This window comes from Mirounga angustirostris, unplaced genomic scaffold, assembly GCF_029215605.1.
Source record: "Mirounga angustirostris isolate CCGP_5_RB_7025 unplaced genomic scaffold, mMirAng1.0.hap1 SCAF_3, whole genome shotgun sequence".
NCBI classification, from domain to species: domain Eukaryota; kingdom Metazoa; phylum Chordata; class Mammalia; order Carnivora; family Phocidae; genus Mirounga; species Mirounga angustirostris.
The window spans coordinates 74,301,955-74,319,716 of NW_026991711.1; the positions used below are offsets into that span (position 1 = coordinate 74,301,955).

The 17,762-nt window shown below is 38.9% G+C and overlaps 1 protein-coding gene across 1 annotated transcript in view; it reads left to right on the forward strand.

Moving 5' to 3' along the window:
* Window positions 1-17,762, forward strand: part of LOC135363787 (phospholipid-transporting ATPase IB-like) — a 204,783-nt gene that overhangs the window by 12,878 nt on the left and 174,143 nt on the right. Inside the window, exons 2-3 of the mRNA XM_064585806.1 lie at window positions 5,522-5,666; window positions 14,367-14,466. Of these exons, the coding sequence (XP_064441876.1) occupies window positions 5,522-5,666; window positions 14,367-14,466 (245 nt within the window). The remainder of the gene's footprint in view (window positions 1-5,521; window positions 5,667-14,366; window positions 14,467-17,762) is intronic.

Below are 17,762 nucleotides of genomic sequence, written 5' to 3' on the forward strand. Positions count from 1 at the left end.
TGTTGTTTATGGGCTACCTAGTCTGTGGTATTTTATTAGAGCAGCCTGAACAGACTAAGACCGCTTATTTTGAAATAAGGTCACATTCTGTGGTACTAGGGGTTAGGACATCAATGTATCTTCTTTTGTGTGAAGATGCAATTCAACCCATAAAAGTCATGATGTGTAATCATTTTAAATATTGGTAGATTTGAGTTTGAGTATTTTGCTAAGGATTTTTGTATTCATGTTTATAAAGGATTTTAATTTGTACTGTTTTTTTTTTTTCTTGTAATGACTTTGGTTTTGGTGTCATAATGTGGTTTCATAAAATATTTTGGGAAGAGTTCCTCTTTTTTTTTTCTGACTGCTTTTACGATTTCCTCTTTGTCTTTTGTTTTCTGCATATTCATTATAAATCTAAGTGTGGTTTTTTTATTTACCTTGTTTGAGATTTATTGGTTTTCTTGCCTTTGTGAAAAATTCATAGCCATCGTCTTTTCACATGTTGCTTTTGTCCTATTTCTCCCTCTCTCCCTCTCCCTCCCTCCTTCCCTCTCTCTCTCCTTCTCGCTCTCTATCTCTCTCTTGTTCTCTCTCTCGTTCTCTCTCTCCCCCTCCCTCCCTCTTTCTGTCTCTCTCCTTCTCATTCTCTCATCCTTCCTCTCCCTCTCTCCCCCTCTCCCATCAGGACTCAATTGAAATTTTGCCAGATCTTCTCACTTTGTTTACTTGATCTCTTAAGCTCTTTTATGGATATTCTGTTTTCCTGCTTCCCCATGCTGTATTTTGGGTAATTTCTATTACTATTATTTTCCCTCTCAGCAGCGTCCTATCTGCTGCCAAATTTGTCCATTGAATTTTTTTTAAAGATTTTATTTGTCAGAAAGAGAGAGTGAGCACAAGCAGGGGGAGCAGCAGGCAGAGAGAGAAGCAACAGAATGAGAAGCAGTCTTCCCACCAAACAAGGAGCCCGATGTGGGACTGGATCCTAGCACCCTGGGATCATGACGGGAGCCGAAGGCAGATGCTTAACCGACTGAGCCACCCAGGCATCCCTGCCCATTGAATTTTTGTTTCATTAGGACTTCCCCCACTTTAGAGATTTTATTTGGTTCTATTTCAAATTTCTGTGTCACTTCCCATAGTTTCTCTCCATATAGTTATTTTATTTTATTTTTTTTAAAGATTTTATTTATTTGACAGAGAAAGACACAGCGAGAGAGGGAACACAAACAGGGGGAGTGGGAAAGGGAGAAGCAGGCTCCCCGCTGAGCAGGGAGCCCGATGCGGGTCTCAATCCCAGGACCCTGGGATCATGACCTGAGCCAAAGGCAGACGCTTAACGACTGAGCCACCCAGGCGCCCTTCCATATAGTTATTTTAAAGCATGTTTTTCTTCATACATAATAAACATGTTTATTTTCTTTTAAAGAAATCTATAGTGGGTATTTTCGGTAGTCTTTTATTTGTAATGGTTCTTATAATTTTTGTTTCTTTTGTATAGTACTTCTTTCCTTTGATAAATAATTTTTGGGGGTTCCTTGAGGCCTAGGATGAAGGAATTTTTCTTTGGAGAGGATTCATATTTGCTTTTACCTGTAGCACTACCAATTCTGAACCATTTTGAACTGACAATGCTTGAGATTTCTTGGACAACTCTGGTGATGCCAATTTGGGTCATTCTGCTAGAAACCGCCCTCCTTCCCGTCATTCTGTCTCTCATTCTGTCTCTCATTCTGTCTCTCATTCTGTCTCTCATTCTGTCTCTCATTCTGTCTCTCAGTCTGTCTCTCAGTCTGTCTCTCAGTCTGTCTCTCAGTCTGTCTCTCAGTCTGTCTCCCAGTCTGTCTGTCTCCCAGTCTGTCTGTCTCCCAGTCTGTCTGTCTCTCTGTCTGTCTGTCTGTCTCTCTGTCTGTCTGTCTCTCTGTCTGTCTGTCTCTCTGTCTGTCTGTCTCTCTGTCTGTCTGTCTGTCTGTCTGTCTCTCTGTCTCTCTGTCTGTCTGTCTCTCTGTCTGTCTGTCTCTCTGTCTGTCTCTCTGTCTGTCTCTCTGTCTGTCTCTCAGTCTGTCTGTCTCTCTGTCTGTCTCTCAGTCTGTCTGTCTGTCTGTCTGTCATTCTGTCTGTCATTCTCTCTCCTCCTCTCCTTCCTCAGAATGATACCAAGGCAACTTTCTCCAAAGCCCTGTGGGAGTGGTTGAAGGATAATGGAGCAGCATTCTTTCTACTTCATTCTGGCCCTGAGATGAATCTGTTTGACTATGGGGTTTCTCAGAGTCTCCATCTTGGGCGCAACCTGAGCCTTGACTTAAATACCCCCTGTTTCCCCACAGCTAACTTTAGTATTAATTGGCAAATTTCTCCAGGAGAAAAGTGCTTTTTGAATTTTTTGCCTACTTCTCTTGATCTTTGTTTTTGATTAAAATTTGACTTGATAATAGCTACTATCTTGCCTAATGAATTTAAAAAGCTTTTTTTCCCTTAAAAGTCAGCACTTGAAGCTATTTCAACAGAGAGTTTGGTCACAATAAGATGGCCTACCATTATCTAGATCCTTATTTTTATATCCAGAGAAATCACTGCTTTCTACATCTCGTTTATCAGCTTTTCATTCATTTCTTGATAGGATATCTGGGTCTCCTGCTTCTAGCTTGAATACTTCAATGGTGGCGTCTGAGTGTGGCCCCAGTATTCCCTCTCTTCAACCTTCCAAAGTGATTTGATTTGTCTAATAATGATTTTTTTCATTATTCTTAAAGTCCAGTAAACTTTGTCAAGAAGTGTCTTGGCATTTATTTTGTGTCAGATCTTTCTTAGTTATGTTCTCATTAAAGAAAGATCTATTTTACCAATATTTTTATTTATTTTTTATTTTTTCCTCAAGGATAACAAATATACATATATTGGATATCCTTTGTCCCACATCTATACTTTTTCTCCAGTTCTTTATCTTCTGTGCTCTTTTTCATTTCATTTTCCTTAGTTTTTTTTTTTTTTTAAAGCTTTTATTTATTTGAGAGGCCTGGGTGGCTCAGTTGTTAGGCGTCTGCCTTCGGCTCAGGTCGTGATCCCAGGGTCCTGGGATCGAGACCCGCATCGGGCTCCCTGCTCCGTGGGAAGCCTGTTTCTCCCTCTCTCTCTCCCCCTGCTTGTATTCCCTCTCTCGTTGTGTCTCTGTCAAAAATAAATAAATAAAATCTTAAAAAAAAACAAAGATTTTATTTATTTGAGAGAGCGTGAGCACACAAGCAGGGGGAGCGGCAGGCAGAGGGAGTGGCAGGCAGAGGGAGAGGGAGAGGGAGAAGCAAGCTTCCTGCTGAGCAGGGATCCCGAAATGGGGAGGTGAGGGGGTGGGGTTCAATCCCAGGACCCTGGGATCCGAAGGCAGCTGCTTAACCAACTGAACCACCCAAGTGCCCCTCATTTTGCTTAGTTTTCTATAGTCTGTGCAGGACATGCCTCTTTTCAGCTGTCTGTTGTGTAGTTGCTTCTAATGTGGCTTTCCTTTCTTTTTTTTTTTTTAAAGATTTTATTTATTTTGAGAGAGAGAGAATGAGAACACATGAGAGGGGATAGGGTCAGAGGGCAAAGCAGACTCCCTACTGAGCAGGGAGCCCGATGCGGGACTCGACCCAGGGACTCCAGGATCATGACCTGAGCCGAAGGCAGTCGCTTAACCAACTGAGCCACCCAGGCGCCCGTGGCTTTCCTTTTTCTTAAGATATTTCTCTTTCATTTCTTTTCTGAGCTCTTTCAGGTCACATTAAAAATTCTTCTGCAGTTTTATTATCATGTTAAAAAATATTTTTGTATTTCTTTTTTTTGACCTCTTGTTTCATAATGGCCATATTTAATTTCTTTTACAGGAAGTGCATTTTCTCTGTGTTTTGTAACAATTCTTTTGATGTGCAAATAAGAATTTCCTTTGTCTTTTGTTCCTTATACTGTGTCATTTTTTTGGGCAGATGGCTGCATACTTTTTCATAGATTCTGTGCCGGCTCATTTTTTACTATTACTCAATTTTAGGGACCCACTCTAACAGACCAGTTATTTGCTGAAGAGACATGTTGGTGTAGTGGGAGGCACCTAGTGTGTGAGCTGGGACATTAGCTTAGGCTTTAAAACTAGGATTCTTGGTCACCAGCACTCTTCTCTCAGGTAGCTGGTTAGCAGGTAGCCTTGAAGATCACAGGTGTCTAGTCAGGCGATTTGAGCTTTATTTTCATCAGCAGCTCCTTAGTTAACTATCACTCACCTTTTGTTTCTTCACCCTCACACATGGATGGGTTGTTAGGGAAATGCTTGAAGAGAAATAGCTAAACTAAACATCAATGATGGTGGGAAAGTTCCTTTACTCCAGGATCTGAATATCCATGTCAATCCTGTGCTACAGAACTTTCGGCAAGTCTGAGGAAATCTGAGCACATGGACTGGCACAAAGATGCTGTTACTGTTGAGAGCATACTAGCCTCTGTTTCTCATCAGAAACAAATGGGACTTTCCTTGGCCCCTTGGTCAAAAACCTCATTCATTTTGGGGTTAGGAGATATCAAAGCAAACATTGCCTGGGCAAAGTTAACCATCAAGGAATACTTGATTAAAGACTATTGCAATAGGGGAGAGAAAGTGAACTCACCTCAGCTGAAATGAAAGATGGGAGAGTTTATAAGAGCTGGGGTGGGGAACATGGGGATTGTCATTGGCCACTTGTGTCTGCCAACTGGCCTTACCCAAAGAATAAGTACATTTTCTCTTATCTTCATGACAGGAGGGAGTTTTATCCTTGGAGCAAGGCACCCCCTGAAGTTAGGCTCCTACCTTACCATGGAGATCTTCTCTGATGATTACATTTCGGAGACATCCCAGATCCTTGAGAAAGGCATTCCCTGGATCTTAAAGCTGGCAAGGGGCTTTTAAGGATGTTTATATACATTTCAAAGGGAGTAGAGTAAGAATTTACAGTTAGGTATTCTAAAGTAAATGTTTTATGTTAGCAAAAAGGAAAGGGAGTTCAGGGGTTTATGGATAAGACATCTGTTTAAAATTAAGTCAAACTGAGGGGAGTGTTAAGACCATCATGGTCAGGGGCTGCTCTCTGGTCAGGGAACTATTGCTCTTCAGCCAAGACACTCTCCCCTCCCTGTCCCCCAGCCCTCTTCACCTTCTCCCCTCCCCTCTCCTCTTTCTGACCCAGCTGCTGGGTCCTATATCAATGCTTGGTTCCCAGTCTCCTCCCTGGGCAGAGTGTCAGTGCCCACCCAGAGCCTCTGGGACTGGGGAGGGGAGGGGAGGGGGCTGTGGGAGCTGTGAGAGAAGTAGAGCTGCCTCCCCCAATGCAGGGTGGCAGGGGAGGTCTAGGGGGCCCAATCCCTGGAGAAGTGGATTGGGTAGATGAGGAGCTGGGGGCTAAGAAAGCAGTCTGTCTCCAGGGGACTCACAGGCTGAAGTGCCCAACCAGAAGATGCACTGCACTTCCTACTGTCCCTGGAGCCTGACTTCATTTGCATTTCTGTGTAACATCCCTGTGCCTTCTTGATGCAGGACCTGTCGATTTCTCTTTGGGCTGTCAGAAGGTGGAGGAAAAGATGGGCTGGCAACAATCTCTGCAAGAATCAGATGTGTCCAAAGTCCGCACCATTTACCTCAATGAACCCTTTAGGAACAGTTTCTGCAAAAACTCAATCAGGTGAGAAGTGTGTGTAGCTGGGAGGAGAGGAAGGAGGAAGAAGATGTGGTCCTCACCTGCAAGAAACACTTGGTATGGATGCTTCAGGCTATAACAGTTGTCTCAGGCCTTGAGAAACTTTGAATTCTCAAGTTCACCACCAAGAATAGGCTGTGTTTTCGTCTCATCTTCAAGGTTTCTTTGAGTTGGCCTCTCCTCTCACTTGTGCCTGTTCATGGCAATACCAAGCAGCACACTGTCATTTGGGAGCTCTCTTTCGTATACCTACCTATGAGGTAAAGTGCTTTCCAGTGAAATCTCATAGATCTGCTGAGTTGTCCACCAATATCCTATATTAGGGAATTGAGCGTTTGTCTTCTTTTTTTTATTGAAGTTTAGTTAACATACAGATTTATATTAATTTCAGGACTACAATATAGTGGTTCAACAGTTCTATACATTACTCAGTGCTCATCAAGATAACTGTACTCTTAATCCCCTTTACCTATTTCACCCCCCCCACTCACCTCCCTCTGACAACCACCAGTTCATTCTCTCATTTGAGTCTGTCTCTTTTTTGTTTCTTTTTTAAATTCCCATATGACTGCAATCATATAGTATTTGTCCTTCTCTGACTGACTTATTTCACTTAGCATTATACCCTCTAGGTCCATCCATGCTGTTGGAAATGGCGAGATTTCATTCTCTTTTATGACTGAGTAATATTCTGTTGTATATATGTGTTACACCATTACCCATTGAACTATGGATGGACACTTGGGTTGCTTCTATATCTTGTAAATAATGCTGCAGTAAATATGGGTGTGCATGATCTTTGTGAATCTGGGTTTTTGTTTTCTTTGGATAAATATCCAAAGTGTATTATTAGATCATATGGTAATTATATTTTTAATTTTTCAAGGAACCTCCATAGTGTTTTCCACAGGGGCTGCACCAATTTGCATTCCTACCAACAGTGTGCAAGCGTTCCTTTTTCTCTATACCCTTGTTATTTCTTGTTTATTTTATTTTATTTTAGCCATTCTGACAGGTGTAAGGTGATATTTCATTGTGATTTTAATTTGCATTTCCCTGATGATTAGTGATGTTGAGCATCTTTTTGTGTTATCTGTTGGCCATCTGTATGTCTTCTTTGGAAAAATGTCTATTTAGGTCCTCTGCCCATTTTTAATCAGATTAATTGTGGGGAGGTCTTAAGTTGAATAAGTTTATGTATTTTGGATGTTAACCTCTAATTGGATATATCATTTGCAAATATCTTCTCCCACTCAGTAGGGTGCCTGTTTGTTTTGTTTATGGTTTCCTTCACTATGCAAAAGCTTTTTATTTTAGTGTAGTCCTGATAGTTTAATTTTGCTTTTGTTTCTCTTGCCAGAGAAGACATATCTAGAAAAATATTTCTACGTTCAATGCCAAAGAAATAACTGCTTAGGAGTTTTATTATTTCAGGTCTCACATTTAGATATTTAATCCATTTTGAGGGTTTTTGTGTGTGTGTGTGTATGTGTGTGTGTGTAGTGTAAGAAAGTGGTCCAGTTTCATTCTTTTGCATTTAGCTGTCCAGTTTTCCCAGTACCACTTCTTTTTTTTTTTTTTAAGATTTTATTTATTTGACAGAGAGAGAGAGAGATAGCGAGAGCAGGAACACAAGCAGGGGGAGTGGGAGAGGGAGAAGCAGGCTTCCCGCGGAGCAGGGAGCCCGATGTGGGACTCGATCCCAGGACCCTGGGATCATGACCTGAGCCGAAGGCAGATGCTTAACAACTGAGCCACTCAGGCGCCCTTCCCAGTACCATTTCTTAAAGAAACTCTTTTCCCCATTGTATATTCTTGCCTCCTATGTCGTAGATTAAGTGATGGTATATGTGGGTTTATTTCTAGGTTCTCTATTCTGTTCTATTAACCTATGTGTCTATTTTTGTGCCAGTACCATACTGTTTTGATTACTATAGGTTTATTGTAAATCTTGAAATCTGGGACTGTGATATGTCTAGCTTTGTTCTTCTTTCTCAAGATTGCTTTGGCTATTTGGGGTCTTTTGCAGCTTCATACAAATTTGAAGACTATTCTAGTTCTGTGAAAAATGTTGGTATTTTGATAAGTATTGCTTTGGGTAGTATGGACATTTAAAGAATATTGATTCTTCCAATCCATGAGCACAAAATATCTTGCTATTTGTTTGTGTCATCTTCAGTTTCTTTCATCACTGTTTTATAGTTTTCAGAGTACAGGTCTTTCACCTCCTTGATTAAGTTTGTTCCTAGGTATTTTACTATTTTTGGTGCAATTGTGAATGGGATTTTTTTTTCTTGATTTCTCTTTCTCTAACTTCGTAATTAGTGTATAGAAACACAGTAGATTTCTGTACATTAACTTTGAATTCTGCAACTTTACTAAATTCATTTCTCAGTCCTAATAGTCTTTTGGTGGAGCTTTAAGGGTTTTTCATATATGGTACGTCATCTGCAACTAGTGATAGCTTTTCTTCTTCCTTATCAATTTGGATCCCCCCCCCCCTTTTTTTTCCTGTTTGCTGTGGCTAGGACTTGGCGGTACTATTTTGAATAAAACTGGTGAGAGTCGACACCCTTTTCTTGTTTTTGATCTTCGAGGAAAAGCTCAGTTTTTCACTGTTGAGTGTAGTGTTAGCTGTGGGTTTTTCATATAAAACCTTTAGTATGTTGAGGTACGTTTCCTCCAAGCCTATTTTGTTGAGAGTTTTTATTAAGAATGGATGTTATATTTTGTCAACTGCTTTTTCTGCACCTATTAGGATGATCATATGTTTTTATCCTTTTTCTTGTTGATATGATATATCACACTAATTGATTTGCAAATATTGAACCACATTTGCATCTCTGGAATAAATCTTACTTGATCCTGATTCTTTTAATGTATTGTTGGATTCAGTTTGGTACTATTTTGTTGAGGATTTTTGAATCTATTCTCATCAGGGATATTGGCCTGTCATTTTCTTTTTTGCAGTGTCTTTATTTGGTTTCAGTATTAGGGTAATGCTGGCCTTGTAGAATGAATTTGGAAGTTTTCCTTCCTCCTCCTCCTCTTCTTTTTTTTTAAATAGTTTGAGAAGACTATATGGTAACTCTTTTTCAAAAGTTTGGCAGAATTCACCCGTGGAGCTATCTGGTCCTGGACTTTTGTTTGTTTGGAGTTTCTAGGTTACCAATTCAATTTCAATATTAGCAATCTGTGTGTTCAAATTTTCTATTTCTTCCTGCTTCAGTTTTGGAATATTGTATGTTTTTAGGAATTTATCCATTTCTTCTAGGTTGTCCAATTTTTGGCACATAATTTTTTCATAATATTCTCTTATAATCCTTTGTATTTCTGTGGTTTTGGTTATTTCTCCTCCTTCATTTCTGATTTTATTTGAGTCGTTTTTTCCTTGATGACTCTGGTTAGAATTTATCGATTTTTATCTTTTTTAAAGAACCATTCTTGGTTTCATTTATTTTTTCCAATGTTTTAGTCTTGTTTTATTTATTTCTACTCTAATCTTTATTGTCTCCTTCCTTCTACTAGCTTTGGACTTTATTCATTCTTTTTCTAGCTCCTTTAGGTGTAAGGTTAGGTTGTTTGAGATTTTTAAAAAATTTCTTGAAGTAGGCCCATATCACTATAAACTTCCTTCCTTAGGTTTTACTGTGTCCCAAATATTTTGGAACACTGTGTTTTCAATTTCATTTGTCTCCATGTATTTTTTTATTTCTTCATTGATTAGGTGCGTGTTATTTAGTCTCATGTGCTTGTGTTTGGGTTTTTTTTTTTTTTTAAGATTTTATTTATTTGACAGAGAGCGAGCACGAGTGGGGAGGAGGAGGAGAGGGAGAAGCAGGCTCCCTGCTGAGCAGGGAGTCAGACGAGGAGCTCAATCCCAGGACCCTGGGATCATGACCTGAGCCGAAGGCAGAAGAGTAACCAACTGAGCCACCCAGACACCCCATGTTTGTGTTTTTTAGTTTTTTTTTTTGTAATTGATTTCTAGCTTCATATCATTTTGGTCAGAAAAGATGCTTGATATTATTTTTTGTGTGTGCAAATATTAGCATTTTGCCACATTTGTCTTATTATTCCTTCTCTCTCATATATAATTTTTTTCTCTATGTAGTCTCTTTCTCATACACACACACACATACATATATATCACACATTTTTTTTCTGAACAATTTGAGATTGGATTGCAAATATGATGCCTATTTATATCAGTGTGTGTTTCCTGAAAATAAGACCATTTTCCCTTATAGACATAGTATAATTATAAAAATCAAGACAGTAACATCAATTTGATATTATCTAATTATAGACCTTATTCAAATTTTACTAATTACTAATGTCTTTTTTTATGTTATGTTAATCACCATACATTACATCATTAGTTTTTGATGTAGTGTCCCATGATTCATTGTTTGTGTATAACACCCAGTGCTCCATTCAGTATGTGCCCTCTTTAATACCCATCACCAGGCTAGCCCATCCCCCCACCCCCTCCCCTCTAGAACCCTCAGTTTGTTTCTCAGAGTCCATAGTCTCTCATGGTTTGTCTCCCCCTCCGATTTCCCCAATCTTCTAAATTACGAAGACTTGTTTTGTGGCCTAACATATGATTTACTCTAGAGAATGTTCTATGTGCACTTGAAAAGAATGTGTATTCTGCTGTTTTGGATGGAATATCCTGTTTATATCTATTATGTTGTTCTGGTCTAATCTGGTTCACAGCTACTGTTTCCTTGTTGATTTTCTCTCTGGATCATCTATCCATTGATGTAAGTGGAGTGTTGAAGTCCTTTACTATTAGCTGTATCACTGTCAGTTTCTTCCTTTATTACTGTTAATGTTCGCTTTTTGTGTTTAGGTGCTCCTAGGTTGAGTGCATAGATATTTACAATTGTTATATCTTCTTGTTGGATTAATCCTTTTATCATTAGGTAGTGTATTGTCTCTTGCTATAGTCTTTGTTTTAAGGTCTATTTAGTCTGATACTAGTATTGCTACCCCAGCTTTTTTTTTTTTTTTAAGCTCCCATTTGCTTGGTATGTTTTTTCATCTCTTCACTTTCAGGTCTTTAGGTCTGGAGTGAGTAACTTATAAGCAGCTTATGGATTATGTTTGTTTATTATTGTTTGTTTTTATCTATTCAGTACCCTATGTATTTTGATTTGAGCATTTAGTCCATTTACATTTAATTATTGATAGGTATTTACTTACTGTCATTTTGTCAATTGTTTCTGGTTGTTTTGTAGTTCTTCTCTGTTCCTTTCTTTTCTTGCTCTTTTTCTTTGTGGTTTGATGGCTTTCTTTAGTGCTATGCTTGGATTTCTTTATTTTTTGTGTAACTATTATAGGTTTTTGATCTATGGTTACCATCAGGATCATTTATATGAAATCTTATGTATTTAGCACTCTATGCTAAGTTGATAGGCACTTAAGTTCAAACACATTCTAAAAGCACTAAATTTTTACTTCCCCCTCTGTTTTATGTATATGATGTCATATTTTACATCTTTTTATTTTGACCAGTTTTTTTGGAAGGTAATTTTACTACTTTTGTCTCTTTTTAATAAATCTTTTATTTATTTGAGAGATAGAGAGGAAGCACAAGCAGGGGAAGGGGCAGAGGGAGAGAGAGAGAGAGGGAGAAGCAGACTCCCCAGAGCCTGACGTGGGGCTGAATACCAGGACCCTGAGATCATGACCTAAGTCGAAGTCCAATGCTTAACCAACTGAGCCACCCAGGCACCCCACTACTTTTGTCTTTTAACCTTCATAGTCACTTTTTAAGTGATTCATCTACTACCTTTACTATGTTTGCTTTTACCTGTGAAATTTTTTCCTTTCATACTTTTCTTTTAATTATGGCCTTTTCTTTCCACTTAAGGAATTTCCTTACACATTTCTTGTAAGACTGCCTTAGTGGAGATGAACTCCTTTAACTTTTGTCTGGGAAACTCCTTACCCTTTTCTATTCTGAATGGTAACCTTGCTGGATAGAATATTCTTAGTTGTAGGGTTTTTTTTTTTTCTTTTAGTATTCTGAACTTTTGGTCTGCAGTTTCTGCTGAAAAATCACCTTATAGCTCTTTAAGGGGTTTTCCTTGTATGTAACTCTGCTTGTCTTTTGCTTTTTAAAAAATTCTCTCTTTATCATTACTCTTTGGCATTTTAATTATTATATGTCTTGGTGTACGTATCTTTGGGTTCATCTTGTTAGGGACTCTCTCTGCTTCCTATATCTTGATGTCCCCAGATTAGAGTCATTTTCAGCTATTATTTCTTCACATAAATTTTTTGCCCCCTTCTTCCTCTTCTTTTTCTAGGATCCCTATAATGCGGATGTTATTACACTTGATGATGCCACAGAGTTCCCTTAACCTATTTTCATTTTTTTATTATTGATTTTTCTTTTTTTTTTTTAAAAAGATTTTATTTATTTAACAGAGAGAGATACAGTGAGAGAGGGAACACAAGCAGGGGGAGTGGGAGAGGGAGAAGCAAGCTTCCCACGGAGCAGGGAGCCTGATGCGGGGCTTGATCCCAGGACCCTGGGACCATGGCCTGAGCCAAAGGCAGACGCTTAACCACTGAGCCACCCAGGCGCCCCATTATTGATTTTTCTTTTTGCTGTTCAGCTTGGGTGCTTTCCATTACCCTGTCTTTGAGATTGCTAATCTGTTCTGCATCTTCTAATATGCTTGTGGTTCCCTCTAGTGTATTTTTTATTTCTGTTATTGAATTCTTCAGCTCTCACTGGTTTTTTAATTTTTTCTGTCTCTTTGTTGAAGTTCTCACTGAGTTCATCCACTCTTTTCTCAAGTCCCATGGGTATCTTTATGATCAGTACTTTGAATTTTTTTTATCAGGCATATTATTTTTGTTTCATTTTGGTCTTTTCCTGTGATTTTTGTCTTGGTCTTTCATTTGTGACATATTCTTCTGTCTCCTCATTTTGTCTAATTCTCTGTGTCTATATCTATGTATTAGGTAGGTTGCCTACATCTCCTGGACTTGAATATACTGGCCTTCTGTAGAATAGTGGTGCCCTATAGTGCAATCTCCCTTGGTCACCAGAGCCACATCCTCCAGGGGTGTCCCCTCTGTGGGCTGCTTGTACCCTCCTCTTATGGTCGGGCCTCAATTACCCTTAGTTCAGCCAGCTGCAATGACTCACCTTTCCTTCTGTTTGTGCACAGGGCAGGGTTTGCTCCCTGCACTGTGGAGAGATCTGTCTGTGGCTACTGTGGGCTTGTTGGTGGGCAGGGCCAGAAGTCAGCCTAGCTGTCTGCAAATAGCCTCTCTGACACAGCTGCAGATGCACAGTAAGGCAGGGCTTGCTTTCTGCATAGCCAGCTAAGAGGCCTGGCTGCAGAAACTGTGGGCATGTTGGTATGTGGGGTTATTTCTCTCTCTTTCCAGAGCAGGAGTCACTTTGAAGTGGTTCTGGTCCCTGTGGGAGTTGCTTGCAGGGTGTGGTGGGGCAGGAGCTGTTTTGGTAGGATGCCTGCTGAGGAATCAAGCAGGTTGGATGGGGTGGGTCCACAGGGGAATGCTGGGGTGGGGCACCCTAATGCTAGCAAGGTAGATGAAAAGTATTTCTAGCTCCCACAAACATCTGGCTATCTAGGCTGAGGAAGGGAAAGAGAAATGGCCTCTGCCAGCACTCTTGTTCCTAGAAGAATCTCATGCAGATTCCTGCTCCTCCAGCACATGTTTTAACATTAGTAAATAAATCTCCTTCCTGTATACCCCATGTGCTTTTCAAACTGCTGCTTCTGTGTCAGGTCTTGGGCTGAGTTTAGTATACTGGCTCTTTAAGGGCAGGGACTCAGCTTTCTCTCTGTCTCTGGCTCTCCCACAGTTATGCCTGCTGAGTTTTACAGCTCTTGGATTGAAGCCCTGCTGGTTTTCAAAGCCAGATTTTTGGGGATTCATCAGTGTGGGTCCCCAAGTCTGGGGGCGCCCTGTGTGGGATCAGATCCTCCTGCTTCTTGGGACTTGGCTGTCCTCCCCCCCCCCCCCCCACAACCCGCCCCGCCATTTGTTGTTAGTTGTGCCGGGAATTTGGTTCCCAACTGCAACTCTGCCCCTCCTGCCCTTTTTGGTGTGGCTTCTCTGTGATGGAGCTGTTATCTCGGTGCGTTTGTGGGACAAGTTGAACTCTGGATCCTCCTATTCTGTTGTCTTCCCAAAACTCCTGGTCTTTCTGATTTTAAAATATAGTATATTCATTAGAAAACAAGAAACACACCTGTGATGACTTTCTTTGTCCATGACCTGGCGTAGGCATTGGGGGTGGGGGGGGAGGTTGATGGATTTAAGATAACTTTTAGTGATAAAGAACCTGTGAGGGAGAGAAGGGAGAAAAATTGGTGACTCTTATTATCCTTGAACTATAAGATGAATGTTTAGAAATTTTGTTACAAGAATTACAGGGTATTAGAAAATGTGGAATACATCTTGCTTATCTACTGTATTCATAGTACTTAGTTCCTGAAATGGGGAAAATTCTTTCTTTATCCTGACATTGTTTTCAGATAATAATGAATGTTTTTAAAAATGGCAAAAAAAATCTTTAGGAAAGAGTCAGTGTTTTATAACAATATTTTATCTACTTCTGGGTTTTCCTTTGGTGTTTTTAGAGTTCACAGTGTTAACTGATAATGATATTTTTCTTTTTACCTACAGCACAGCCAAGTACAGCATGTGGTCATTCCTCCCTCGATATTTGTATCTGCAGTTTAGCAAAGCTGCTAATGCTTTCTTCCTGTTCATTACTATATTGCAGGTAATATTTCTGAACACATTATTAGTTTAAGCTTTTTAGAAAAGAAAATATAAAAAGCTCATTTAGCTGAAATAAGAATTTGATGTAGAGAATAAATTCAAACACTGTTAAGAAAATTCTCTTCTTACAATATTTAAGTTACTCAGTAAGACCCATTTTTGGGCTGAAAAACATGTTTATGCCCAATATATGATTTGGTCCACAGTTCTTCCTAATTTAGATCACTAATGAGATATTATTGGACCAACTTCTATAATTTATGCCACCTCCATGATAGGATAATTTTAATATATTTAAAGGAATAGTTTAAAGAAAGCCCAAATGCTAGTTTAAAATAGCTAATTTTCTTTTCTTTTCTTTTCTTTTTTTGTATTTCAGTAAGAACACTTAATGTGAGGTCTACCTCCTTAACAATTTTAAGTATACAATATAGCAGTGTTAACCATAGATATTTGTTGTACAGCAGATCTCTAGGACTTATTAATTTTGCATAACTGAAACTTTATGCTCATTGAATAACAACTCTTCATCTCTCCCTCTCTCTAGCTCCTGACACCATTTCACTCTGATTCCATGAATCTGACCATGTTAGATGTCTCATATAAGTGGACTTATGCAGGATTTGTCGTTCTGTGGGTAGCTCATTTCACTTAGCATAATGTCCTCAAAGTTCATCCATGTTGTTATATATGGCAGGATTTCCATCTTTTTAAAGTCTGAATAATATCCCATTGTATATATGCCACACTTTCTTTATCCAGTCATCCATCGACAGACATTGAGGTTATTCCCATATCTTGGCTATGGTGAAAAATTCTGCTATGAACATGGGAGTGCTGCTATGTCTCCAAGATCCTGATTTCAACTGGATAAATGGATTTGGATAAATACCCAGAAGTGGGATTGCTGAACCATATGGTAGTTCTATTTTTAATTTTTTGTAAAAGCTTCATATTACTTTCTATAACAGCAGCACCATTTTCTATTCCCACCAGAAGTGTACAAGGGTTCCAATCTTTTCACATCCTCACCAACACTTGTTATTTTTTTGTTTTGCTAATAGCCATCCTAACATGTGTGCGGTGATATCTCACTGTGATTTGGAATTTCATTTGCGTGATGATTAGTGTGATGTTGAGCACCTTTTCATGTCCCTCTTGGCCATTTGCATGTTGTCTTTAGAGAAATGTCTATTCAGGTCATTTGCCCATTTTGATTGGATTATTATTTTTTTTTTCCCTATTGAGTTGGAGTTCCTTATACATCCTTATCAGATCGGGGGGGATTCAAATATTTTCTCCTATTCTGTAGGTTGCTTTTTCATTTTATTGATGGTTCCCCTTGCTGTGCAGAAGCTTTTCAGTTTGTAGTCCCACTTGTCTCTTTTTGCTTTTGTTGTCTGTGCTTTTGGCGTCCTATCCAAGAAATCATTGCCAAGACCAATGTCTAGAAGCTTTCCCTCTGTTTTCTTTTAGGAATAACGTCTTCTCAAAACAGTTAAATTCAAGACTTTCCGTATTTTGGTTTATTCCTGTTTATTCAACCTTATTTTCATCATGAACCCTACAATCCAGCACAACCCAAGAGGCAAGCCTCCTCACAATTCCCCAGTTTTCTTCCTATCTCTAGACCTTGGTTCATTCTATTACCTAACCCGGAAGACACTCATCTGGCTATAATCTATCCATTCTCTTAAAGGCTCAGCTCAAATTCACCTTCCTTCAAACTTCACGAAATGCCATAGTCCATCTTCATCTTCTGTAGCAATGATCTGTGCTATATGTTATAACTGATTTTATTTTTTCTGGAAAACTGTAAATTCCTTGAATAGAAATAGTGCCTTCAAAATGGCCAAGCTTTGGGATAAGAATTTAGTGAATTTGTTGAACTGAACTTAAACAGAAGACAGGCATTAGTGAACATTTATAGAGGTCACCATAAGTGTGTACCAAAATTTGTGCATGGAATTAAGAATTCAAGGATGAATTATTAGAGCTAGCTCCTACCTTTGGAGAGCTGGTAGTCTTAACATACAAATACTTTATAAATATTTCTTAAAGTATTAGGGGAACACAGCGTCCTTTGGGCTTGAGGGTGAGTGGTTCAGGAAAATCTAGTGAAAAAGATGACCTTTGAGCCAAAGATTAGAGGAGGAGGAGTCTAACAGTAAGCAGAGGGGCAGCGGAAGAAGAGAAGGCCTTTCAGGCACAGGAGACTGTGAGCAAAGGCCCAGAAACGGAAGCACTGGTTGCCTTTTATAGGAAACAGGGACAAACGGGGGAGGGAAAGAGGTAGAATTTTCTCTGAGAACATTTTATGTATTTTGAATTGTGAAAAATTTAAAGTATTTTTTTTCTAGTGTATGAAATGTTCTAGGGAACAGCAAAAATTTTGTTTGGAGCATAAGGTGTAAAAGAAGCTAAAGATGTTAGCTGAGATCAGGTTATAAGAAGCTTAGTGTGCTACATTCAGAAGCTTGGACTGTATTCTAGGGATAAGAAAAAGGCAGTGACAGTCAGGAGCTAGAGTGAAGCGACCAGCTCTGGTTAGGCTTCACCGAGGGAGAGACAAGAGAGGCCTGCGAATGACAAGACTGGCTTGGAGGTGCCCTGCAGAGAGAGATGGAGAGGATGGGCAGATAGGAGTTATAGGAAAGACAGATTTAATCGATAGCCTAAGCAATCCTAAAATTTCTCCCCTTCCTCTTCTGGTTCTCAAATTGTATTGTATTATATTGTATGTATCTTACTTATTTTGTTTATTTTGTTTATTTTATTTATTTAATTTAATTTTCAATTTAATTTTTATTTTTTATGTATTTATTTTTTGTATTTATGTAGTTTTATCTTTTAATGTATTTGTTTATGTAATTTTTAATGTATTTATGTAATTTTATTTCTTATGTATTTATATAATTTTATTATGTATTTATGTAATTTTATTTTTTATGTATTGATGTAATTTTATTTAATTTTAATTTAATTTAATTTTTTAAAGATTGTATTTATTTACTTGAGAGAGTGAGAGAGAGAGAGAGAGAGAGAAAGAGCATGAGCAGGGGGAGGGAGAGGGAAAAACAGGCTCCCCGCTGAGCAGGGAGCCCCACTCTGGACTCATCCCAGGACCTGAGATCATGACCTGAGCCAAAGGCAGATGATTAACCAACTGAGCAGCCCAAGTCCCCCTCAGATTGCTTTTAAAGTAACTAAGAATCATCAAGAGTTTCAAAATAAACACTATTTTGCTACACAAAGAAATAATAAGCAAGCAGGAAATAAGGCAGCATAGAGAGTACA